This window comes from Bos grunniens, chromosome 2 (assembly GCF_055505025.1).
Source record: "Bos grunniens cultivar Pamir isolate PY7600 chromosome 2, Bosgru_T2T1.0, whole genome shotgun sequence".
Lineage (NCBI taxonomy): Eukaryota > Metazoa > Chordata > Mammalia > Artiodactyla > Bovidae > Bos > Bos grunniens.
In genome coordinates, this window is record NC_141166.1 from 43325586 (window position 1) to 43351332 (window position 25747).

At 39.7% G+C, this 25747-nt stretch overlaps 1 protein-coding gene across 14 annotated transcripts in view; it reads right to left on the bottom strand.

Annotated features, from left to right (window-relative positions):
• The window catches only part of PARD3B (par-3 family cell polarity regulator beta), a 1159019-nt gene that overhangs the window by 453386 nt on the left and 679886 nt on the right, over positions 1 to 25747 (bottom strand). For all 14 annotated transcript variants that reach the window (XM_086344421.1, XM_086344496.1, XM_086344507.1 and 11 more), the window contains 2 exons: positions 12975 to 13145; positions 6761 to 6893 (listed from right to left, as the gene is read on the bottom strand). In XM_086344421.1, coding sequence (XP_086200547.1) covers positions 6761 to 6893; positions 12975 to 13145 — 304 coding nt within the window. The remainder of the gene's footprint in view (positions 1 to 6760; positions 6894 to 12974; positions 13146 to 25747) is intronic.

The window sequence follows — 25747 nt, forward strand, 5'->3', positions numbered from 1 at the left end:
TGTGTTGCAAAACTACATATTTCCAATCACGGCCTGTTATGCTGTATGAACTTAAGAAAACTACTCAACTTCTATAAACTTTGGTTTTTAAATCTACATAGTAGGGAAACGAATACTTTCATTGGAAGAGCACAGGATTATATAAGACTGTGCATATTCAAACAGTGATTTATAAACACAAAGTGCCAATAAGCACAAAAAAGGATTATTAATCTGTATGCCATAAACTTGCTATGGATCTGTTATAGTGAGATTCTACCAGAAAGTTGACTCTGTTGATGGAACAAGGAAATAATCTCTTTGTCCTTGAGAAATGCTGCTGGTAGCAATCTGCTCTGACCTGCCCACACACCAGGTTTGATGGCTAATTTTATGTGTCAACTTGACTGGGCTCAGGGTGCCAAGACACTCGGTATTCTGTCTGGTTGTTTTGGAGTGATAGTGATTGAAATCAGCAGACAAAGTAGATTGCACCCCTCCCATATGTGGGTATGAACGCATGCTCAGTCGCTTCAGTCATGTCTGACTCTGTGGACGTATGGACTGTATCCCACCAGGGTTCTCTGTCCATGGGATTCTCCAGGCAAGAATATGGAATGGGTTGCCATGTCCTCCTCCAGGGGATCTTCCCAACCCAGGGATTGAATCTGAGTCTCCTGCAGCTCCTGAAGTACAGGTGGATTCTTTACCACTGAGCAACTGCCCCTATGTGGGTGGGCCACTTCCAATCTGTTGATGGCCTGAACAAAAAGGCTGACCTTCCTCTAAGTAGGAGAGAATTCTTCCTGCCTGACTGCCTTCAAACTGAGACACTGGCTTTTTTCCTGCCCTTGGATTCAAACTGAACCACTGGCTTTTCCTGGTTCTTGATCCTGCTAGCCCCTTCAGACAGGGACTACACCATTGGCTCTTTCTTCTAGGTCTTAGCTTGCCCACTTACCCTGCAGGTCTTGGGACTTGCCTTCCTCTATAATCATGTTACCCAACCTTTTGCAATAAATCTCTACATATGTATGTATATGTAATACACACACAGAGAGACATACATATACTCACATATACATTCCATTGGTTCTGTTTCTCTGGAGAACCCTGATGAATACACCAGGGAAGGACTTGTTCAAAGCTCTGCATCACAGACTAGTATAAAATGGAGGCAGTTCTAGCACTGCTGAAATATCCCTGAAAATGAGACTTGAAGCAGGAATCTGATAAGTCAGATGATCAGAGTACAGAAGCACGAAGAACAAAGCGGTCAGCACTGTCCTCCACCTCCAGTGACCTGGTAATATGCAGCAGTCAAAGATTTGCTGAGAGATGGCGCTAGTGGTAAAAAAGAAAACACACACACACACACACACCTGCCAATGCAGGAGATATAAGAGACTCGGGTTTGATTCCTGGGTCAGGAAGATCCCTTGGAGGAGGGCATGGCAACCCACTCCAGTATTCTTGCCTGGAAAATCCCATGGACAGAGAAGCTTGGTAGACTATAGTCCATAGGGTCACAAAGAATTGGGCACGACTGAAGCAACTTAGCACACATGCACACAGAGCAGAAAGTCTACAAGGTAAATTGGAATAAAGGACATATGAGGACCACATCTTTTCTATCAGTTCTGATCTTTTATCCTCAACTTCTCAGTTCATTTTTTCACTAGTGGCAAACATAGCTGTGATCATATAACTGCCTGATCAAAAAATTTTCAGTTGCACACAATTGCCTAGAGTATAAAAGTCTCTGTCCCTGGCAGTTAACTTTATCTATTACACATTAGCCACCAGAGACCATTTACAATTCTAGACCCCAAGGCCAGGCTTTTCTACCCCAGTGTACTTGCTCATATAATTGCAAAACCCATTTCATCCATTAAAAGTCCCACCCTTCTCCCAAGGTCCACCTCAAATATCACGTTTTCTATGAAACCTTCACTGTTGGTTTCTGGGATCTATTGGTATTTTTACAACAGTGGCAGAGAATTCTAGTGCTCCCAGTACCTATGGTCTTCCTTTCTTCCTCGTACACATCTAGAGCATCAACCCCATTTTCCACCCCTTTTTATAACAAGACCAGTTCTGGACAATAGAAAGTAAGTTACTATGGTCAATGTTGTGTCCAGTTTCAATGCTTAAGAAAGGGTAAATGCAACTTCTCCCCCTTTCCCATCTGCCTGCTGCAACCATAAGTGGATGAGGCACCAGAAGATGGCCAGCTTCCAATGGAAAGAGCCCAGGTCCCTCAGTTCTCACTGGGCTGTGATATTAGCAAGAAATACATCCTCACTATCTTTATCCACTGACACTTTCAGTTTATCTGTTAATATTACAAAAACTAATTCTTGTGTAACATTTACCACGTACTGCTTTTGCAATAAGCTATCAATCTATCATCTACTTGTCTATATTTATTTCTCTTACTGCACTACATATAAATTCATCCATGTCCTCCTCTTTCGCCTCTCATTCTTCTTCTTTAGCATGTCCTCTAGATGGAGAAACAGTGGAAACAGTGTCAGACTTTATTTTTTTGGGCTCCAAAATCACTGCAGATGGTGTTTGCAGCCATGAAATTAAATGAAAAGATGCTTACTCCTTGGAAGGAAAGTTATGACCAACCTAGATAGCATATTCAAAAGCAGAGACATTACTTTGCCAATAAAGGTCCGTCTAGTCAAGGCTATGGTTTTTCCAGTGGTCATGTATGGATGTGAGAGTTGGACTGTGAAGAAGGCTGAGCGCTGAAGAATTGATGCTTTTGAACTGTGGTGTTGGAGAAGACTCTTGAGAGTCCCTTGGACTGAAAGGAGATCCAACCAGTCCATTCTGAAAGAAATCAGTCCTGGGATTTCTTTGGAGGGAATGATGCTAAAGCTGAAACTCCAGTACTTTGGCCACCTCACGCAAAGAGCTGACTCATTGGAAAAGACTCTGATGCTGGGAGGGATTGGGAGGAGGAGAAGGGGACGACAGAGGATGAGATGGCTGGACGGCATCACCAACTCGATGGACGTGAGTCTGAGTGAACTCCGGGAGTTGGTGATGGATAGGAAGGCCTGGTGTGCTGCGATTCATGGGGTGGCAAAGAGTCGGACACGACTGAGCGACTGAACTGAACTGAACTGGCTACTTCAAGTTTATTATGATCATTAACTTCAATTTTTATTTTATTCACATGAATAATCTGCGTGTTTTTAAAGTGATGATAGGTGCAGATGTGTTTTCTTTGATGACTCTCTATCCTTGGTAGTTTTTTTTTTTAACTTTTTACTTTATATGGGAGTATAGTTGATCAACAATGTTGTGATTATCCTTAGTACTTTTTAACAACAGATCCACTTGCTGTAAAGAATTTTTTTTTCCTCTTCATCCAAACACATTTGTTAAGGTCTTTATCATCGTGAAAATCTACAATTCTTGTCTCCTAAAAACAGTATTTCTGGATCCCACTGAATATACAAGGTAGGTCTTGATGGATATTTTATATATTGCCTATAAAATACTGTACATCTAGTTACTACTTCATTTATGACCAAATGACCCTTATTTTAATCTCCATCTTTTATTGTTGTGACTTATTTTATAGGATCCATTCTGCAAGGGCAAATCAGAAAAGAAGGACAAAGGGTTCATGTCAGCAGCAGCAGCAGCAAGCTATGGCCCTGGCCCCAAACCAGCCTACCTACTGATTTTGTACATAAACTTTCATTGAACACAATCATGAACATACTGTCTATGGCTGATTGCACACTACCGTGGCAGAGGTGAGGAGCTACAACAGAGATCCTATGGTCCAAAAAGCCTAAAATGTATTTTATGGCCCTTTACAGACAAAGTCTGCTGACCTCTGCTTTAGACTATTGTTGAGAACAATAACAACATTGTGTTCATCGTTGCAGCCTAGCACATTCTACACAATGAAGTTATCCCATAATCATCAGTCAAGTTGAAAAGTATAATTCAATTTCTGATCATCACTGCAGAGGCAGTGCCTTACATGCTATTCGGGGGTGGATACATGCAAGTTCCCAGGAGGGGACATATTGTACATAATCGCACTCTTATGTGTCTCTTCAAAGGACCCCGAGGCACATGGGTTCAGTGGGACAGGATACAGAATTAAAACATCTGGTTTGGAGTGTGGGTGAAAGGCCTGAGAAGACCTCAGTGGGTGATCCTGGGCCGCCTTGGGGCCACAAGTGCTTGGGGCAAGGGCTGGAGTTCTCAGGAACTAAAAGTGGGGAGGAAGCAGGAGTAGAGCACAAAAGGGAGATGAGAACAACGGGAGGAGAGGGAAGAACAAACCAGAGGTAAACTGTACTTCGGCTATTACTTGGCCCAGGGTGAGATCTGCCAGAAAGAATCTTCAGAAAATGTAGTGTGTGTGCACTTCATTACCATTCAAATGCCTAATCGGATTTTATAGTGAACCCCTGGGAGACAACCTCCATCATTATTCCCACCCTGGAGCCCCACACTCATTCCGCTGCAGGCATTGTGAGCAATTCTCCAACACAAATGTGAATTTTCTGGTGTTATAATTTCTACAAATGTTAGTTTTAAGAATGCCTTTTCTCTCTAACAGCTTGACAGGATTATGTATATATATAAAAAATAACAGTAGAACAGTGGGTGGTACGTACTATTATTACAAAAATAGATGGAACACAGCATATCAACATTGGACTTTTAAATATACAAAGGAAAGGAGGAAGGGAAGAAAAAAAAGTTAATGTTTTGGCTGTAACAGTTCCTCTCCTCATTAGACATTACATTTTGTCAAGTCAATCTTGTTTTTCTAAAGGAGCTCCTTAGAAACCTGGGTGGTGGCAAGTCAACATCACTCATGTTTCATGAGTCTCAGTGGCCTATGACCACCTCATGTGCATCTGAAACTCAGGAACTCTCAATGGTTCTCAAAACTGAAAATGTTATTAATACTACAAAGAAGTGACGAGCACAGTATTCTTCTACAGTATTCTCTTTCAGTCAATAAGCTTATATAAAAAGTAAGAGTGTTCCATCTACTGGCCTATTACAGTTAAAATTTAACAAGTCTATGCTTTGATAGGTCAAATTCTTATAAATGAGTATTGTATCACAGAACCACAAGGAAATAATAATGGATTTTCTGTGCTTTTTAAAGAAATAATGTCTAATAGAATTTTAAAAGAGCTGGATTTTTAATGTTACCTTGGAAAGTTGAGGTAGGAGGAGGAAGTGTAGCAGGTACCTGGTGGACCATGGATCCATGTCTCAGGAGGAAGAGAACAGACAGAACCTTCCAGTGGTTCTGTGCCTAAAGGACTCTCATTGTTCAGGGAAATACAAACTTAGAACATTCTACTGAAGTTCCAAAGTATCACTGCATCTTATTTTCAGCATGTGTTTTGAATGGATTTTATTATTTAAATATTTTTTTTCTGGGTGTATCCTTACACTTTAACTAGTTTTATAGTTTCATTATGTTTGCCTCTGCCAGCCTTCCTAGAGATATTATCCCATTTCCTTGAGTGTCTCAATGTCCTCTAAAAATATACCATGTAATTCTCACTTCAGCGAAATATTTTACAAGCACTGAAAATGAAACAAGATAGGAGGGAATGTGTCCAATGTTCCTTTGAACATCATATTAAACAAGGAATAAAACCCTGAATTTGGATTGTCACTGGACTATGTGATGCTTGAGAATTAAATGCCAGTCAAGTTATATAAGGGCTGGAAACGTTCTTGGTCATTACTGGGACATGGTCAAGAGAAGGCATTTCTGGTGTGAGGGGAACCTGCTGTTCCTTACCCAGATTCTTCCTGCCTTTGTGACAGAAGGACTCAGAAGGAAATCCTGCTTTGTCAAGAAAATATTTAATTGTATTAAGATGGGAAAAGACATACTGACAGAAAGTCAAGTCAGTTTCTCATAAGAGATGTGGGTCCAGTCCCTGGGTTGGGAAGATCCCCTGGAGGAGAGCATGGCAACCAACCCTGGTATTCTTGCCTGAAGAGTCCCATGGACAGAGGAGGCTGGCAGGCTATGGCACAGAGTCACAAAGAGTCAGACACAATTGAAGCAACTTAGCGCACACACACATGAGAAACATTAAATCTTCTCTTTATTGCCTTTCTCTTAATATTCTGTCATGAATATCTATTGCTTTTGTAGTACAAAAAAAAATTAAAGTTACTAAACAGAAAGGAGAAGCAGGGAAATAAATTTCTTGGTGGCCTAAAGCATAATTTTTGAAAACAGAAAGAGGAAAATCTAAGGCTTTTACATGTAAAACTCCACTAGAAATGTGACGTGTACAAGATAATCATGGTCATGGTTCATGGCATTTACCACTCAAAAATAAGCATAAATCTGCAAATTGTGCTATGATCACTCCATGGTTTAATACCAGTCCATATATATTGTGAGTTGAATTGTTATTTACACTTGGTAACTTCCAATATTAAAATATTCTTAAACAAAAATAATGGTTTGTCATTTTGTTTCTGCAGGCATGGTTTGTTTTATACATAACCCTCCATGTTTGGGGCAGCAAGCACAGAAACTGTCACTTAAACTGGAGGCAATGCCAGGAATCTGCTTCACAACTTGTGAGTCAGCTCCCCCACCCTTCTCTCAGTGTTCAGGACTCAGAGTAACGAAGTCTGCACTTAGTCTAATTAATTCCCCTTTGTTCCTCTTTTTTTTTTTTTTTAAATAAACACTTGTGTTTTCTCACACCACTTGCAGTAGATAATTTTCAGTAGAGAGCCTTACCTTTCTGTTTGTCTTGTGGACTGTACGTGCCAAATGGATGCAATGTACTATTATCATTTCTCCTGGAGGTGGTTACAGCATTTTGACAGTTCTCAAAGCAGGGCTTAGAAAATGCCCCACATTCTGTAGGCTCCTAAGGAATGAAAACAAGAACTACATTCACTTTTGTAACATGTCCCAACTTTGTCAATGAAAGCAAAGTGAAAGAATGATCAACTTTCAAATAATTTTTCAAGATTCTCTGGCATGGAAATCCTGGACAGTGGAAAATCAAAATGTTCCTATCAGTTAAAACATCTTTGAATAAGAAATAAAAACTACTGACATTGTGGTGTTAAGGCTTAGGAGTGCTGATAGCCAGTACGAAAGGGGATTAACTTTATGATTCTTTCCCGCCACGTACAACTGTCTTCTTTCACATTTTCTTCCATCTGGGAGTGCAGCTTGTGGTAATGTCAACATAAGAATACAGTTCATGCCAAGGGTGTTTCTCTGCCAACCAGATGGTTCCCCCCTCTCTCTCTCCCCCGCTTGGCGACTAAGTGCATATGCTTTAGGACAAGTCAGAACCCAGACAGGTTTACCACTGAAAAGCCACGGGAGAGCTCCACTGCAGACACCAGGCTTTTCGGCCAGGAACTGTAACAAACTTCTGTGACACTGCCAGACAGTGGTTCTCCTGAGAGTTTTCTCTTTTACCATATTTCCCCCTTCTATTTTGACAGTCTGTAAACAAATTCAGACTTAAAACTGCTATCTTCATAATCATGCCCCCATATGGCCTGTGCCCCAGATGCCCCCGAGACATTAGAAGGGGCTGACTGCAGGGAGTTCTAGCCGCTATTCAAGAGGAACAAGGCACAGAGAACTGGGTTTTGCTTGGGTTCACATAACGTGTCATCCTAATAGATTCAAAGAAGTGAACTGAAAGCCATCTCAGGACCATTCCCTTGACCACTGGTGAGAAGAACATGCCCCAGACAGAAACATAAAATTGATCTCCAAAGCTCTTTCCTTCTGAAAAAGAGCATTTGACCCAAACAATGCATTTGATTTTATACTCCTTTTAGTTATAATAACTTGGCATCCTGCTAGTTAAACAAAATATTCACAGCATTCAATGCATACATTCTTCATAATTAAGATGTTTTCAGCTACTACAGGTCCTTTGCTTTTTGTCAAGGTCTATAACACTTTTTCCACACCCCAGGGGTGCCCTTTGCCCCGTACCACTACTCAACCAAACCAGGTGCAAGCTACTCCTAAATTTAAGCTGGAGCCCTGGCAGGAAGGTGAGGTAGGACCTACCTTATGTCGGCAAGGGCTTTAACAACAACAACAAATTTTTTTGCTGCTTTCCTGGCTCTTTGATAAATGACACAATCAATATCCCAACAACTGATCAGTAACCAGCCTAATTAAAGTATTCAGCCTGTAAACTAGAGCTGTCGAGGAGCCTTCCATTAGTGTCCCAGCCAATAAAAAATATAATGGATTTTTAAACATATTCTGCTTCTACCAAGCTGAGCTTACAACTCAGGGGAGGGAAATGTTTGGGGGAAGGAAAAAGAAAAAAACAGGTCATAACCCATTTTTTAATACCAAGTCTCTAGGCTCAAATAGAATTACAACTGAACCTCAAGCTCATCCTTTGAAAAACATGTTTCTGTTTAAAATGATTTTGATTCAATCAAGGGCTCATTATGTATTCTTCACAAGGTTCTCATCAAAACTGTTTACGTATCTTGTACATCTGGGTAATGTGGGAAAATACCACAAAGACTATATATTTTGACTTTTCTTAAGTAGCATCTTCTTTTTTTTTTTTTTTTAAATATCAATATCATGTTCAAGTAACCATTTTGGTGTTCTTTCCAAACCTAATTGATTTCGCTGAATATATGAGCAGTGCTGAGGCCTTTTTCTAGGTTACTGATTCTTTTTTATCATACCTGAGGGTGATTGCTGCTCCAGAGGACAATCTTCCAAACACATGAGCACACAACATATGCTTTGACACAGTAAAACAGATTTGGGAGATCAAATAGCCACAGCCTTTTTTTTTCTTTTTAATTTAATAAAGATTAGCTGTACATTAGGCGGCTGTCGCTATATGAAAAAAAATAATACTCTTTAATCTTCATGGGTACCACAGAGATTCTCACTAGCTGAGAGAGCCAAGTGCCTGCTCATCCCCCATGGAAAGCATGTAAATATTAGGGAAACCAAAAATGAATCTTGTTTAAATGTCCTCATAAAAAATTTTTTTGTCCCATTTCTTATTCCTAATCGATTTCCTAGTGAACCATATCAACAGGACACTTCTGAAGATGGGCAACAAACTGAAGGCTTAGTACTTGCTTCTGATGGAATAATTGTCAGCCCAGCCCAGAGCGTGAGAATTAAAATGAAAATACCTGCGGTAAAGGAGAATGCAAATAATAAAGTGTCAACTTGTTGAGGCAAAACAACGAGCATTTATCCACTAGGCATTCATATATTGGAGAGAAAGACTGGAAACTAGGGAAGATGAAAAGTGGGGAGGGAACTCTTTTAGCAGTGTTCATTTCTCTTTTTCTTTTTTTCATTTGCTATCTATTACTTCTGCACAGATATGGAAATCTTGAGCAGTGTATTTCCGACTTTTCTATTAGTTGAGAAATCTTTGCTCCAAGACATCTTAAGGGAGATTTAAAACACAGATGCATGGAAGGGGTGACTCAGGGGCCCACAGACCTTACTTCATACCTGCCTCCAACAACTGGGTTCCATGGAGGTCTAGGGCTCCAGAGTAAGAATGAAATTCAACTAAAAAGGAGCTGATTCTCTCATAGTAGGAAGCAACAGATAAGGGTTTTATGACTGTGTACATAAGTGAAATCCATTAAATATTCATGGAAACCTCTATGTCACTTAAGCAGACACAAATGTTGAAAATGAGTTGGCTCATTATATATAGTCTTCAGTAATTGCCAATTTACATTTATTTAACATTTAGAAGGTTATGTATAGAAGAGTAAAAAGGTACAGTTCCTTCTTTCCAATAGCCGATAATGTGACAAAGTAAGATACAGCCTGGAGAAGGAAATGGCACCCACTCCAGTATTCTGGCCTGGAAAATCCCATGGACAGAGGAGCCTGAAGGGGTACAGTCCATGGGGTCGCAAAGAGCTGGACATGACTGAGTGACTAACATAGAAGATACAGCTAAGTTTACTTCAGCTTATCCTCTCAGATGAAGTAGGCCTTATATGAAACTTTTATTCATTTATTACACAATGTATAATAACTGTCTACTGAAACAGAAAGTGCTAGTTGTTCATTCGTGTCCGACTATTTGTGACCCCATGGACTGCAGCCCGGCAGGCTCCTCTGTCTGTGGAATTCTCCAGGGAAGAATACTGGAGTGGGTTGCCATTTCCTTCTCAAGGGGATCTTCCTGACCCAGGGATCGAACCTGGGTCTCCTGCATTGCAGGCAGATTTTTTTTTTACCATCTGAGTCACCAGGAAAGCCACCAGGGAAGCCCAGCTTTCTACTAGATGCTGGTAAATGAAGATAGATGAAAGGATAAGGCAGACAATAGTATCGCCATCTACAAGTCCTGAGCATTCAACTATGTATGTCTTTACATAGCCAGGAAATGACCCAACTCAATCTAAAACTCTAGAGCCCAAACTTTTAACCACTATGAGTCCCAACTACCTTCTATTCTTAATCTGAAAATCTTTTACCATTTTTAAGTTGAATTTATTATTAAAACAGTGTTTTAATAGAATTCTATTTTAACTTCCTGTATTAATATATCACACAAACATTATTTGTCCTTAGAGAATATATATGTGATTTTCTCATGTTTTTCTCACCTCTTAACTATTATCAACTTACTTCTTATCTTTTCTTAAAATAATTTGTAAGATAATTTAATAACTATTGCCTATATATTAGCAAAAGTAATGTTTTAGGAATACTTTATGGTAAATATAATTGATATAATATATAATTGTAAAATATAATAATTATATAAATATAATTGTATGTAAGTGAAATACTTAGCAATATCAGCATTCAATAATATTTTGTTTATACTTCATGTATACATAAAAATATTTCTTACATTAAAAAACTCCATAAATAATAATAATAATAATATATTTCAAAAATATAAACTACTGCACAATTGGACTCATCTCACACGCTAGTAAAGTAATGCTCAAAATTCTCCAAGCCAGGCTTCAGCAATACGTGAACTGTGAACTTCCAGATGTTAAAGCTGGTTTTAGAAAAGGCAGAGGAACCAGAGATCAAATTGCCAACATCCACTGGATCATCGAAAAAGCAAGAGAGTTCCAGAAAAACATCTATTTCTACTTTATTGACTATGCCAAAGCCTTTGACTGTGTGGATCACAACAAACTGTGGAAAATTCTGAAAGAGATGGGAATACCAGACCACCTGACCTGCCTCTTGAGAAACCTATATGCAGGTCAGGAAGCAACAGTTAGAACTGGACATGGAACAACAGATGGGTTCCAATTAGGAAAAGCAGTATGTCAAGGCTGTATATTGTCACCCTGCTTATTTAACTTATATGCAGAGTACATCATGAGAAATGCTGGCCTGGAAGAAGCACAAGCTGGAATCAAGATTGCCGGGAGAAATATCAATAACCTCAGATATGCAGATGACACCACCCTTATGGCAGAAAGTGAAGAGGAACTAAAACGCCTCTTGATGAAAGTGAAAGAGGAGAGTGAAAAAGTTGGCTTAAAGCTCAACATTCAGAAAACAAAGATCATGGCATCTGGTCCCATCACTTCATGGGCAATAGATGGGGAAACAGTGGAAACAGTGTCAGACTTTATTTTTGGGGGCTCCAAAATCACTGCAGATGGTGACTGCAGCCATGAAATTAAAAGACTCTTACTCCTTGGAAGAAAAGTTATGACCAACCTTGATTGCATATTTAAAAGCAGAGACATTACTTTGCCAATGAAGGTCCGTCTAGTCAGGACTATGGTTTTTCCAGTGGTCATGTATGGATGCGAGAGTTGGACTGTGAAGAAAGCTGAGCACCAAAGAATTGATGCTTTTGAACTGTGGTGTTGGAGAAGACTCTTGAGAGTCCCTTGGACTGAAAGGAGATCCAATCAGTCCATTCTAAAAGAGATCAGCCCTGGGATTTCTTTTGAAGGAATGATGCTAAAGCTGAAACTCCAGTACTTTGGCTACCTCATGAGAAGAGTTGACTCATTGGAAAAGACTCTGATGCTGGGAGGGATTGGAGGCAGGAGGAAAAGGGGATGACAGAGGATGAGATGGCTGGATGGCATCACTGACTTGATGGACTTGAGTTTGAGTGAACTCCAGGAGTTGGTGATGGACAGGGAGGCCTGGCGTGCTGTGATTCATGGGGTCACAAAGAGTCAGACACGACTGAGCGACTGAACTGAATTGAACTGAATAATATGAAACAAGAAGCTTGTTTAATACATCAAATTTTAAATTAGTTAAGTTGCAGATCTGTATTTGTTGTTGTTTAGTGGCTAAGTCTTATCTGACTATTTTGAGTCCTCATGGACTGTAGCCCACCAGGCTTCCCTGTTCATGGAATTTTCCCGGCAAGAATACTGGAGTGGGTTGCCATGATCTCCATGGGATCTTCCCAACCCAGGGACTGAACCCATGGCTCCTGCATTGGCAGGCAGATTCTTATCACTGAACCACAAGGGAAGCCCCAGATTTGTATTACCCAAGCACACATTGTAGGGAAGAATATAGAGAGCTAATTGCATTATAATGATCTTCACAGTAAGCATTATAGACATCTTATTAGGAACCTAATAAGGTATGGACAATGCTAGCACATCATCCAAAAAGTATATAAGCATGTTATATGCTTTAAAGTTCCTAATCTGAATAAAGTGTAATTCATAAAGTCCAGAGCTCTAGGAATTTCTGGGGAAAAATTAGAAATTATGGACCTGTTATACTGGATACATGACTTAATTTATATGTACATTTTTATATTTCTAGTTATACCTAAAATATATAACCACCTATTTGCCACATAATCCCATCAGAGCACCTCTAGGTGCATATTTTTCTAATTTCAGAAACCAGTATGAGCTTAGCTACCATACTAGTGATGGAAGTGTGAGTTTTCTGGTGGCCATTTGGGCAGTTTGCACAGGGAAATAACAAATTGCATCACCTCCATTGGTCTCTCTGGCCTCCTCAGAATCACCAACTGGATCATCCCTCGGATGTTTCCTTCCATGGACATGGATCGTCTAAGTGTTTCCATAGCTTCGTGGTTGGACTTTCCCAGAAGAGATTCCCCATTAACCGCAATCAGCTGGTCATTCATCCGCAGACGGCCATCCTAGGGTGGAGGTAAGAAAAACAGTATTAAGCAGAGAAAAGCATGTGATGCCATGTGACTGTCAGGCAAAAGTTCACGTTTAAAATAAAGGAAAAAATTCAGCTATTAGGGATGATTTATTTTCCACAGCAGAAAAAGGTTCTGGATTTTATCAAATAGTCACAAATATTAATAATAATGAATTGTGTGAAAGTGACTTTTAGAAATCATGGAGTCCAGAACTACAATAACTTAGACATTTGTATAATATCTCTTACCTAAACCTTTGGCAAGTGTGCTAGGCTAACCTGATTCTGCCATTTGCTCTGGAAGCTACCATGTTGCTGACTCAAGGAAAGGGGGTTTAGAAGCAAAAGACAGTGGCCATATTGCTTGCCTTTTCAGGCACAGAGAAACACCATGCTTAAATGTTATGTGCTTGACAATAGTAATGGATCTCATAGCTAGCTCTATTGAATAGTGCTGTGAAAAAAAATTCTCACGTTATTTTCTCTAACGCAACAAAAAGTTGCTAGTCTGCAAAAGGATGCAGAGGTGTGTAATGCAGGTCCAATCTGGTACCGTGTCTTCTAGAGGAAAGTCTTGACAAAGGGGACTGTCAAGCCTTTTGTGAGGAGTCTCTGACTGAGAAGCACTTTCACCCAGCACCTTCAGGAAGAAACACCACGTACCACAGAGAACTGGGAAGTTTGGCACATGGATAAGCGGCCCAGATTCTAGTCTAAATCACCTCTAGGTACTAGTCATCTTCAGCTAGAAATGTCCCTGGAGTCGATGGTGGTAGCTGAACAAACTCGGACACCATCTCTACCTGCAAAAGAACTTCTGGGGATCACAGTACACCCTTCTCCCCCAACAGACAGTCTGGGAGAAAACATGCTTAAATACTGACAGTCTAACTAGGGACATGGGTTATACCTGTTTCTAGGATAGGAAGTTCTTGCTGTGAGGCACAGATGCAGTTTTAGGAGTGTCATGATGCTGGTGCTGCTGCTAATACATTTAGCAGAAATAACAGTTGGTGAGCATGGTAGTTCTTCCATGAATTATCTATAGCTCTTATAGAACTCAAGAAGCTCGACAGGTTAATGCTTTTGCTCACATTTTACAAATAAGGAAACTGAGGCAGGAAAGTGATGTTAGATGCCGCAGGTCACAAAAGAGAGTCAGAGATAAACTGACGTAAGTTCAGTTTTCATGAACCTTGGTTCTTCTCAGTTTCTGTACTAGGGCTTCCTTGGCTATTCATCTCTAGACTACAGTTGTACACACTAAAACAGGTGGAGGGGAGTATTCAACTTTTTGCAGTCAGAAGTATCTGGGACCTATGTTCAAAGGAACAGAATGAAATGTAAAATGAAAAAAGAACTTTCCTAAGAAATGAGAAAACCAGACATATAATGAACAATAGGGCAGCCATACAGATTTGGGAGAGAAATCCTGTGGACAAGTTGACAAACTTTGACTAATGCAGCAGCAGTGGTCAGAGGAAGTTCCTCTGCTGACAGCTGGGGAAAGGGGGAGAGTGACGAGAGCTGTTATGGGGCACGGATGCCCTGGTGGGGATGCACTGCCCACGCCTCCTGTTGCAGAGGGTGTCAGCCCGTGGATGGTGGAGGCCACGCCCTCTCGGTTTCGCCAGGGGTAAAATCAAGCTGTAAAACTTGACTGCCCTGCCTCAACAGAGCCTAATGTCTTCTGCCTTCCTCTCATTTTCCCATTCCACTTAATCTTTCCCATAATTTGGAGCAAATCTGGAAATGAGATTTACAGGAAAGGCCAAACACAAAAGAAATCACTTCATTTCTGTTATCTAATGGTGAGAGAGGCACGTAAAGGATAAGATTAAGGCTACACGAAATGGGGTCAAACGGAAGCCACTTTAATGGCTGTGTATAAGTGAAGTGAGACAGTTTACTCTAGGAATTATGCTCTTCTGTTGTGACATTTAATGGAAGCAGGACTCTGGGCTGGACCTTTCACAGGCAGTTGGGACGGTCACTAAAAATGTTTTGGGGAGGACTGGAAACAGATGTGTGGTTTTTAAAGATGGGGAGGAAGCACAAAAGTTGGATCAGGATCCTAGCCCTGTGAATAGGAAATGAGGTCGAGTACTGGACCTGTAGACGCTTAGTCTTGGCAGGACACCTCATCCTCTATGACAGGAAGAAGAAAGATAAAGATTGAAACTTAATGGGTACTTGTAGAATTGAGGGAATGAAATCTGAGTGAGAGCCACCTGGTAACCTCCTGCGAACCTTCTCTGTGGAGTATGAGGCAAGGTCTGAGTGAAGAGGTAAATAAAAGATAAGGGGATGGAAAAAAAATGTTTTTTTGTAGGATAATCTCTTACCAACAAGTATTAAGTACAGACTTTTATTTTCAGCTATATTCTGAGTCTCAAGCATACATAACTACACTAAAGTAGAATGTGTTTGCTGTATCCAAGTCCAAACAATAAGGCAAGTCAGGTCACCCCAGGGCAACTTTTTTTTTTTTTTTTTTTTAAGACATTCACATTCATCGCAAGCATCACTGCAGAGCTGCGGGTATGATAAAAAATCCACATACTCTCTTTTTAAGGCTTAGCTGGCTCGTTGCTATTGGTTTTTTGCTTTCCCTTTATAAGATAAATGATGGGTAATTTCATTAATGGTGGTGCCAGTAAGCACCACATTGTCCTAACATTGAGAAGATAATCTTAGAATTAAGAACTGGAAGGGTCCTTAGAGATTATCTTGTCCAACTGCTTCCGTTTATAGATAAATAATGTGATGCACATAGAGGATAAGAAACCATTTACTGAATACCTCTTCTAAAGAGAAGGTACTTCCACATAGATTCGAACTTGCTCAGCTAGTTAAGGTCAGAGCTGGATTAAATAGTCCAAGGCCTGACTTCTCATCACTCCCTATTCACTACCCATTCTGTGTTCTAATAGATGACAATGACTAGTCCCTCAAGGGATCATGCTTCAAGAAAAAAGACGTTCAAATCCAGAGAGAACAATATGACACCAGATGTCTCCTGGAAGAGAACCTTATATATGAAAGCCAGAGTCAGACTACAGAAGATGTGGAGACAGGAAGGGTGGGGGACTGTTTACCTACCTAGCTACACACACACACACACACACACACACACACACACACACTGTGTATGCATGTCTAGTCTTTATTTAAAATGAAGTCAATTTAGTTAAGAGCTCATTACTCAAACTCAGCAAAGATCACAATTGCATATGTCTGTTCTGCTTTGTGGGACTTCCCCGGTAGCTTGGTGTAAAGAATCTGCCTGCCAATGCAGGAGATGAGGGTTCAGTTCCTGAGCTGGGAAAATCTCCTGGAGAAGGAACTGGCAATCCACTCCAGTATTCTTGCCTGGGAAATCCCATGGACAGAGGAGCCTGTCAAGCAACAGTCTATGGGGTCATGAAAGAGTTAGGCACCACTTAGAGACTAAACAACAATGACAATTCCACTTTGCAATGGTTTTTTACCAAGAAAGTAGCTTTTTACGGTCTTATTTTTTTCTTTCAGTATTATGTTTAAGTATGTACTTCAGCATGAGAATAGTGACTCTCCTCAACTGATTTTACATGACTGATTTCAACTATCCAGGTATGTTACCCAGTAATTCTAGGATATTTATTTTATCCTAATCTGGATCACTCTTTCCTTTGCTAAAGGAAAAGCCAATGCCCTTTCTGCTATGGACTGAATGTGTTTTCCTCAAATTCATATGTTGAAATCCTAACCCCCAACATGAAGATATTAGGGGACATTTGGAAGGTAATTAGCGCCCTTATAAAAGAGTCCTGAGACAGATATCTTGTCTTCTCTGCCATCTAGGGTTACAGCAAGAAAAAGACAGCTGACTATTAAGCACCTCTCACCAGATGGATTCTGCAGCACCTTGATCTTGAACTTCAGACTCAAGAACTGTGAGGGATAAACTGCTGCCATTTAAAAGCTACCCAATTTATGGAAGTTTCTTTTAGCAGCCTGAACAAAGACATTTTTCTTTCTACTTTATGACCATCAGACCCCTAACCAAAAGACCCACAACTACATCACTTACTTTTTGCAACCCCTGTAATCAACTCTTATCTATCCTTAAGCTAGGAGGAAGTAAAGGAAATTCCCAAAGCGGAAGAAAAATAAGAAAAAGAGGAAAGAGAACAGAATAAAAATAGACAAAAATTTCCTCTGGGTACATTAGGACAAATAAAAACTGGTATAAGATTTAGGTCTTCTCCATGTCCTGGGGAGATTTCAAGTCTCATCAGCCCTAACCAGGTTCTAATTCAGGGGGAGGGAGACTGGACTGGGGGACAAGATGTTTGAGTGTTATATCTCCTTTCTGTGCTGCTGCTGCTAAGTCGTTTCAGTCATGTCCGACTCTGTGCTACCCCATAGACGGCAGCTCACGAGGCTCCGCCGTCCCTGGGATTCTCCAGGCAAGAACACTGGAGCAGGTTGCCATTTCCTTCTCCAATGCATGAAAGTGAAAAGTGAAAGTGAAGTCACTCAGTCACGTCCGACTCTTAGCTATGCTGTGCTAAATCACGTCAGTTGTGTCCGACTCATAGTGACCCTATCAACTGTAGCCTACCAGGCTCCTCTGTTCAAGGGATTCTCCAGGCAAGAGTACTGGAGTGAACTGCCGTTTCCTACTCCAGGGGATCTTCTTGACACAGTTTTGAACCTGTGCCTCTTATGTCTCCTGTATTAGCACACAGGGTCTTTACCACTAGTGCCACCTAGGAAGTTCATATCTCTTTTTATTGAACACCTAATACAGGGCAGTCCTTGTGCAAATATCTTGCATATGTTCTCATTTCTCAAAACAAACCTGTGATACAAGCAGCACACTCCACTTAGAGATATAATAATGGAGGCTCAGGGAAATGAAGTGACCGTTAAAGCCAGGTCCACCTGTCTGAGTCAGATACATTTCCACTGTGCTATGTTGCTTCTAGAGATGCTTAAAGGTACTACAGTTATTGGGAAAGCCCGATAGCTTCCCTGGTGGCTCAGAGGGTAAAGCATCTGCCTGCAATGCGGGAGACCCAGGTTTGATCCCTGGGTCAGGAAGATCCCCTGGAGGAGGAAATGGCAACCTACTCCAGTACTCTTGCCTGGAGAATCCCATGGACGGAGAAGCCTGGTGCAGGCTACAGTCCATGGGTTGCAAACAGTCGGATACCACTGAGTGACTTCACTTTCACCTTCTTTCACTACAGTGATTAATGAATATAATTATTTAATGAGTTCCTCCTTTGTGCAGTTCTTTTGCTAAACCCTTTGTCTATATGCACTAGACAGTTTAATACTTCTAACTATCCTGTACACTGGGGACCACAGGTCCCCTTTTAGAAAAGAAGAAACCAAGGATCAGGAGAGTTAAGTGCATTGTTACAAGTCACATGACCAAAACCAAAATATTTGAACTAGGTCTGGGTTACTCTGAAGTCCATATTTTCAACCACTTTGCTAGTGATTCTTGACCTTTATGGGCTCTTCTTAGACTCCTTTGAGAATCTCATAAAAGCAAAGGATTGTCAGCTCTTAAAAATAAATATTTCCATGATGGTTCCTCCACAGCTATACATTTGGACCAGACAATTCTTTGTAACAGAGAGCACTCATGTACTTTTTAGGATGTTGCATGTGCCCTCTGAAGCATGTCCATGATTTCCGGTGGTCCAGTGGCCTTGTAGTTTAGTCCCTGCTGTGCCTCTGCTATGATTAGCAGTGACAGTGCAAGCCTTAATCCACCTCTTGGGGCCAATTTTTTGTAGGTCCCTTTACCTCTAAAGTTCTAATGAACGCAGAGGGAAGAGAAGAAAGCCACGGCACAGAATGAGCCTCTGAAAAACATGAGTCAAGCATGAAGGAGGAGGCTGGCTAATCCAGGGGCAGCTGGCTGGGGCCCAAGGCCAGTCTACATCATTAGGCCAGGGTGTTCAGAGGATTAATCATGACCGGATGTTGACTCCTTCCTGTGCCTGATTCTAATAGGGTCCCTGGTGAAGCCTTCAGGGACATCAACACTCTGGGCCCAAATCCCAAACCCTGACTTCAGGCTACATAGCACCATTTCCTTGGAGTAGAGCAGGACTCCAGGCAAGATGGCACCTGACTGAGGAAAAGGACTGTCCTGAACAAATGTTTCCCAAGATCTTAAAATCACTCCATGATAACATCTGCTCATTGTATTTTTTGGAAAAAAATCCAACCTAGAAAGAGCCTTGTATTCCAGACTGAAATAATTTAATTTCATTTTCAAACAATAACAATGAAAGGAAAAGAATAAATCAAGATTTTAAAGTATAGTTTTTAAAGTAAAGAAAAGGAATAAAGTTGGTAAGACCAGAAGCATGTGAATTCTTATCTTGAAGGGCACCTATGTACATCAATGTTTTACTTCATCTGTCCTAACACAATTTCAACCAATACAAATGGCACCGTTCTTCAAAAATAAGAGCTCTATTTTCCAGACACAATACATTGCACTCTGGTGTACACACTATGGTGATGTGGTCCAAACTTTTCCTTTGCTCCAAAATGCCCTTTGCATTCCTGCTCACTGGTTCTATATCAATCCTTCAAAATAAGGCTCAGCAACTGCCTTCCACTTTCTTCCCCTCAGGCAGAATTGTTCCATCTCAACACCTATGATTACTTTTACTTTTGTCTACCGTTTGTTGTTGTTGTTCAGTTCCTCAATTGTGTCCAGCTCTTTGTGATCCCATGGACTGCAGCATGCCAGTTTTCCCTGTCCTTCACCATTTCCCAAATGCTCAAATTCATGTCCATTGAGTTGGTGATGCCATCAGACCATCTCATCCTCTGTCACCCCCTTTTCCTCCTGAGTTCAATCTTTCCCAGCGTCAGGGTCTTTTCCAATGAGTTGGCTCTTTGATTCAGGTAGCCAAAGTGTATTGGAGCCTCAGCTTCAGCATCAGTCCTTCCAATGAATACTCAGGGTTGATTTCCTTTAGGACTGACTGGTTTGATCTGCTAGAAGTCCAAGAAACTCTTAAGAATCTTCTCCAAGTTCAAATGCATCAATTCTTCAGTGCTCAGCCTTCTTTTTGGTCCAACTCTCACATCCATACATGTCTACAGGACAAACCATAGTTTTGACTCTATGGACCTTTGTCTGTAAAGTAATGTCTCTGCTTTTTAGTACGCTGTCTAGGTTTGTCATAGCTTTTCTTGCAAGGAGCCAGTGTATTTTAATTTCATGGCTGCAGTCACCATCTGCAGTGATTTTGGAGCCCAAGAAAATGAAGTCCGTCACTCTTTCCATTGTTCCCCCATCTATTTGCCATGAAATAATGGGACCAGATGCCATGATCTTCGTATTTTGAATGTTGAGTTTTAAGCCATCTTTTTCACTCTCCTCTTTCACCTTCATCAAGAGGCTCTTTAGTTCCTCTAAGCTTTCTGCCATAGGGTGGAATCATCTGCATATCTGAGGTTATTGATATTTCTCCCAGCAATCTTGATTCCAGCTTGTGATTCATCCAGCCTTGCATTTCACATGATGTACTTATTCAACATAAGTTAAATAAGCAGGGTAACAATATACAGCCTTGATGTACTGCTTTCCCGATTGGCAGCCAGTCTGTTGTTCCATGTCCAGTTCTAACTGTTGCTTCTTGACCTGCATACAGGTTTCTCAGGAGGCAGGTAAGGTGGTCTGGTATTCCCATCTCTTGAAGCATTTTACACAGTTTGTGGTAATTCATACAGTCAAAAGCTTTGCTGTAGTCAGTGAAGCAGAAGTAGATGTTGTTCTGAAATTCTCTTGCTTTTTCTGTGATCTAATGGATACTGGCAATTTGATCTCTGGCTTTTCTGCCTTTGCTAAATCCAGCTTGTACATCTGGAAATTCTTTGTTCAAGAACTATTGAAGCCTGCCTTGGAAGATTTTGAGTATTACCTTGCTAGCATGTGAAATGAGTGTAATTGTACAGTAGTTTGAACATTCTTTGACAGAAGGTCTACCACAGTCCTTACCATATTTGAGTTTTTTTTTTAATAGTATGAAATTAGTTTTTATTTTGACCTCAAAATAAACACTTAACATTTTTCCAAAACTAAAGATGAATACTTAAAAACAAGGGCAGAAGATTATTTTTTTCCTTCCCTGGGGAAACCAGTAAGGCAGATGTTCTAATGTGGCTTGCAAGGCTCTTTCATTGGACTAATCTAGACACGGTTTTTTATGTGTTTATTATGCTACCAGCTTCCTGTACTATGGAATGAGTCTTTCTGTTTCCTGTATCCATTCTATTACATATTGAATAACTTATGGTAGCTGTAGATGTTGTAGAAATCCTTGTTAAACGGAATCACTAGAAACATCTTCATCAGGTGCTTTGACCTGGTGTAAGTTTCATCTCCAATGGACAAATTCAATAATATACAAACTGTAATTATGAGCAATTCCTGAGCCCAGGCTGGCTTGGCTATACTGGCACATGCTCAGAGAAACTTTATATTCTAAAAGTGAAGCTTGATTACTGTCTGTGTAGTGGCTCTGCTGCTGCTGCTGCTGCTGCTGCTGTTGCTAAGTCACTTCAGTCGTGTCCAACTCTGGGTGACCCCATAGACGGCAGCCCACCAGGCTCCTCCATCCATGGACTTTTCAGCAAGAGTACTGGAGTGGGGTGCCATTGCCTTCTCCGGTGTACTGGCTCAGTATCCTCTTATTTAGCTCTTGCAAAATTTTAAGTTTATCTAATTCAGTTATTATCTTAAGAGCCTCACTCCATTTTATGTAGCAAATGAGTGAAGTTCCAGCAATGTACCATTTATTCAGCATCTGTGGCATGTGAGACTTCTTGTTTAATTAAAGATAACTGAAGAGTATTTTTAGAACCTCAGAATATATATAATCTAAACCATTTTGATATAATGTATTATAATTCTTTTCTTTTAAAGACCTACTGGAAACATATGGGATATAAATAAACGTATTGCAATTTACAGCTTTCACTGTAGTCATGAGTGAATTTTACAGTTTCCTTAGTAAGAAGTTTCAGAAGCACTGACTGAAGAGGCCTCACTAGTATTCCTTCGTCTACTTTGCAGCAATCTGTGCTTGTTTTGGAGAAGGCAATGGCAACCCACTCCAGTACTCTTGCCTGGAGAATCCCAGGGACGGGGGAGCCTGGTGGGCTGCCGTCTCTGGGGTCGCACAGAGTCGGACATGACGGAAGCGACTTAGCAGCAGCAGCAGCAGTGCTTGTTTTACATTTTTTCTGTTTCTTGTCCTTTCAGCTTCTTCTCTATCCCTTCCTATCTCCTTCCTGATTTTCTGTTTTCAGTTTAGTTTGGCCTAGAAAATTGGATAATAGAAGCTTATTAAGGTGAATGGGTTGTATGCATCAAGAAGATTCTGCATGAATGCCTAACTAGATTAGAATCTCAGAAGCCTTTTCAACTTAACGAAAGGATCTTATTTATTCACTTGAAGAAGAAGAAGAAGAAAGCTCTGTTCTTGCTTGTGCTAAGATTGCTAAAAATCTGGTTTCTTAAAAAAATGGACCCAGAGCAGAATGCTTAGACCAAAACTCTGACCACATTATGAACTTAATATCTCTTATAAATACCCACAATATAGGTGAATATAGGTTTTCAGGTAAAAGATACTATTTTCAGAGTCAAAGTAACATGATCATGTTATATCAACTTTTGTAGATAATAATTTCATTTTTGATTAGGTCTAAAAACATATTTTTTTAAGCCTCTGAAGACAATAATAGAATTCAAAGTACACATCAAAAAGACCTAGAGTTCTAAAAGTTTATCCAGATGATACAAATGTATTTGCATTTCCATCAATAAAATAAATATCTGAAAATGATAAAACTTAGCAAGAAAAACAATGATTGATACTGGTATTATGAAAATTTTAAAGTAATGTTATATCTCTATAAAATACTTACTACTGCAGAAAACCCATAAATGATAAGCTTGAGTGTATTAATTAACGCATATTAACATTTTGGGCGTTTTTTCCCTAAAAAAGGAAATGTATTTAAAATATATGGCATAACATAGTTGATAATTCTTTTTTTTGTTGTTTAAATTACTTGTTTTATTTTTTAAAGCAGAGTTCTTATAGTGATGGTGAATTTTTCCAGGCAGAATTCCTGCTTTTACTTGTTCATAGAATATCACACTTTTGTGGTGAGTATGAAATATTAGAGTTTGGCTTCTAACAGTTGAGGATTTGCAATGAAGCTGTTTATACCCAGATTGTATGGTGTTTTTGGTAAGAGGTAGAAACCTGGAAGACATGACTATAGGTAATGATCTTAACAGTTCTCTTCCAGTAAAAAACAATATCAATTTTAAGAAAAATGGATAGCTGAAGAAATCATTTAACATTCGTGTTCCTTAAAATGCTATCCTTTTTATCTCCCTTTGAATTCATTAATTATAGATCCACCACATGATTTATAGATACAAGCAGAAATTGGAGGTGGAAATTACTTCTGCTAGGAACTCCTACCGGACTCCTTTTAAGTAGGTTAGATGCTATTCAACCAACATTCCCCATAACAAAGAGACATGGATATTCAGGATCAAACATTGTATTCCCATAAATTCTAGAACTGTGCATATTATCTCCCAAAATTCATAATTAGGTCATTTTATAATAGAGGGATTGCTTGTATTAGTTAAATTTTTTAACCTATTATGAAATGGTATAGATCTTGCAATTCTGCATCAGGCAACCTCTGCAGAGGTTGTATTCCAGATTTCCTAACCACACAAGAATCAAATTACTTAAATTATGTCTATTTCATATTCTGAGTGCATGCATTTGCAATTAGCTATGTCAGGCATTTTTCTTTCATTTAATTTCATCATCATCAAGTAGTATTTATTAAGCACAAACCTGGCTAATTAATTTTCTAGAGAATAACAGGTATTCTTAAATTCGTTCTCTTTAAGAGCCCTTAAATAATCTACCTGATATATGACATTTTTCCCTTAGTAAAAGCTTCCTTTAAATTTTAATTTTTGCATTATTGTTTCAAAATTTCAATAGAACACATTAAATATTCAAATAAAAAGAAATCTTTCATAATTAGTATTGATAGAACAGACTGTATGGAATTTTTATTCTTTCTAATAAAGGATTTTAATATTCTACATGAATTTTTAAAAATATCACCATTTTAGTTATATATTTTCTAAAAGTAATTAATTTTTATGATAGAAGAAAACAAAGCAGATTTAGTATAGTCTACTCTTGAGAGTCCCTTGGACTGCAAGGAGATCCAACCAGTCCATTCTAAACGACATCAGCCCTGGGTGTTCTTTGGAAGGAATGATGCTAAAGCTGAAACTCCAGTACTTTGGCCACCTCATGTGCAGAGCTGACTCACTGGAAAAGACCCTGATGCTGGGAGGGATTGGGGGCAGGAGGAAAAGGGGACGACAGAGGATGAGATGGCTGGATGGCATCACCGACTTGATGGACGTGAGTTTGAGTGAACTGCGGGACTTGGTGATGGACAGGGAGGCCTGGCGTGCTGTGATTCCTGGGGTTGCAAAGAGTCAGACATGACTGAGCAACTGAACTGAACTGAACTGAACTGAATTGAATAGATTTAAAAATGCATTTTCTCTAAAAAATTCAATTAACAGAGTATATCAAAAGCAAAGGAAAAGAAAACTCATCTCTGAGTTCAAAATGTTTAGCAAATGAGGGTGAATGTATGTGAGGTCTTCAAACTGATTATCCAGACTTTATATGTGCTTCTCTGGAAAAAGGAAAAGCTCATTTTTATGTAGATTTTGGGATAGTCTTTTTCTTAAGTTATTAATTTTTCTAACTGTACAAAGATAATATTTTGTTTAATTTACCAGTAATAACAACACAATATTCAAATTCCAGTCACAAGAATGAAATTTTAGAAAAGCATGAAATCCTAATTACATTCCACTCATAGTTCTCAGTTCATGAGATGTATGTATACTATATATGTATATATGTATGTATAAATGTATGTTTATATAAAACATACAACATGCAAACTTGTATCTAGTATATATTTGGCCCTGGAAGCAATTATACTACACTTCAGGGGCAAATGCCCAGGAAGAATGACAGAAACTAAAATTGAATTTCAAACATTTAAGGCATGTTACTGGTGGCTCAGATGGTAAAAAATCTGCCTGTAATGCAGGTGCCCTGGCTTTGATCCCTGGGTCGGGAAGATTCCTTAGAGAAGGGAATGGCTACCCACTTCAGTATTCTTGCCTTGAAAATTCCATGGATAGAGGAACTTGGTGGGCTATAGTCCATGGGGTCACAAAAGAGTCAGACACGACTGAGCGCCTAACATTTTCACTTTCACACTTTCACTGTTTAAGCAGTGCAGTAGCAACACTCTAAGCTATGTTTGGCTGTTATGGTCAGTGGTCACTTTGGCTATACATTGAAAAGAATAGCTCAAAAGGATGCTTCTGAGGGGTCTACAAGTGACTCCACAGACTACATCTCTTAGAAATGACACAAATGAGAGACGGAATGATAGAAAGCAACAGCCAGAGAGGTAAGAGGGTAA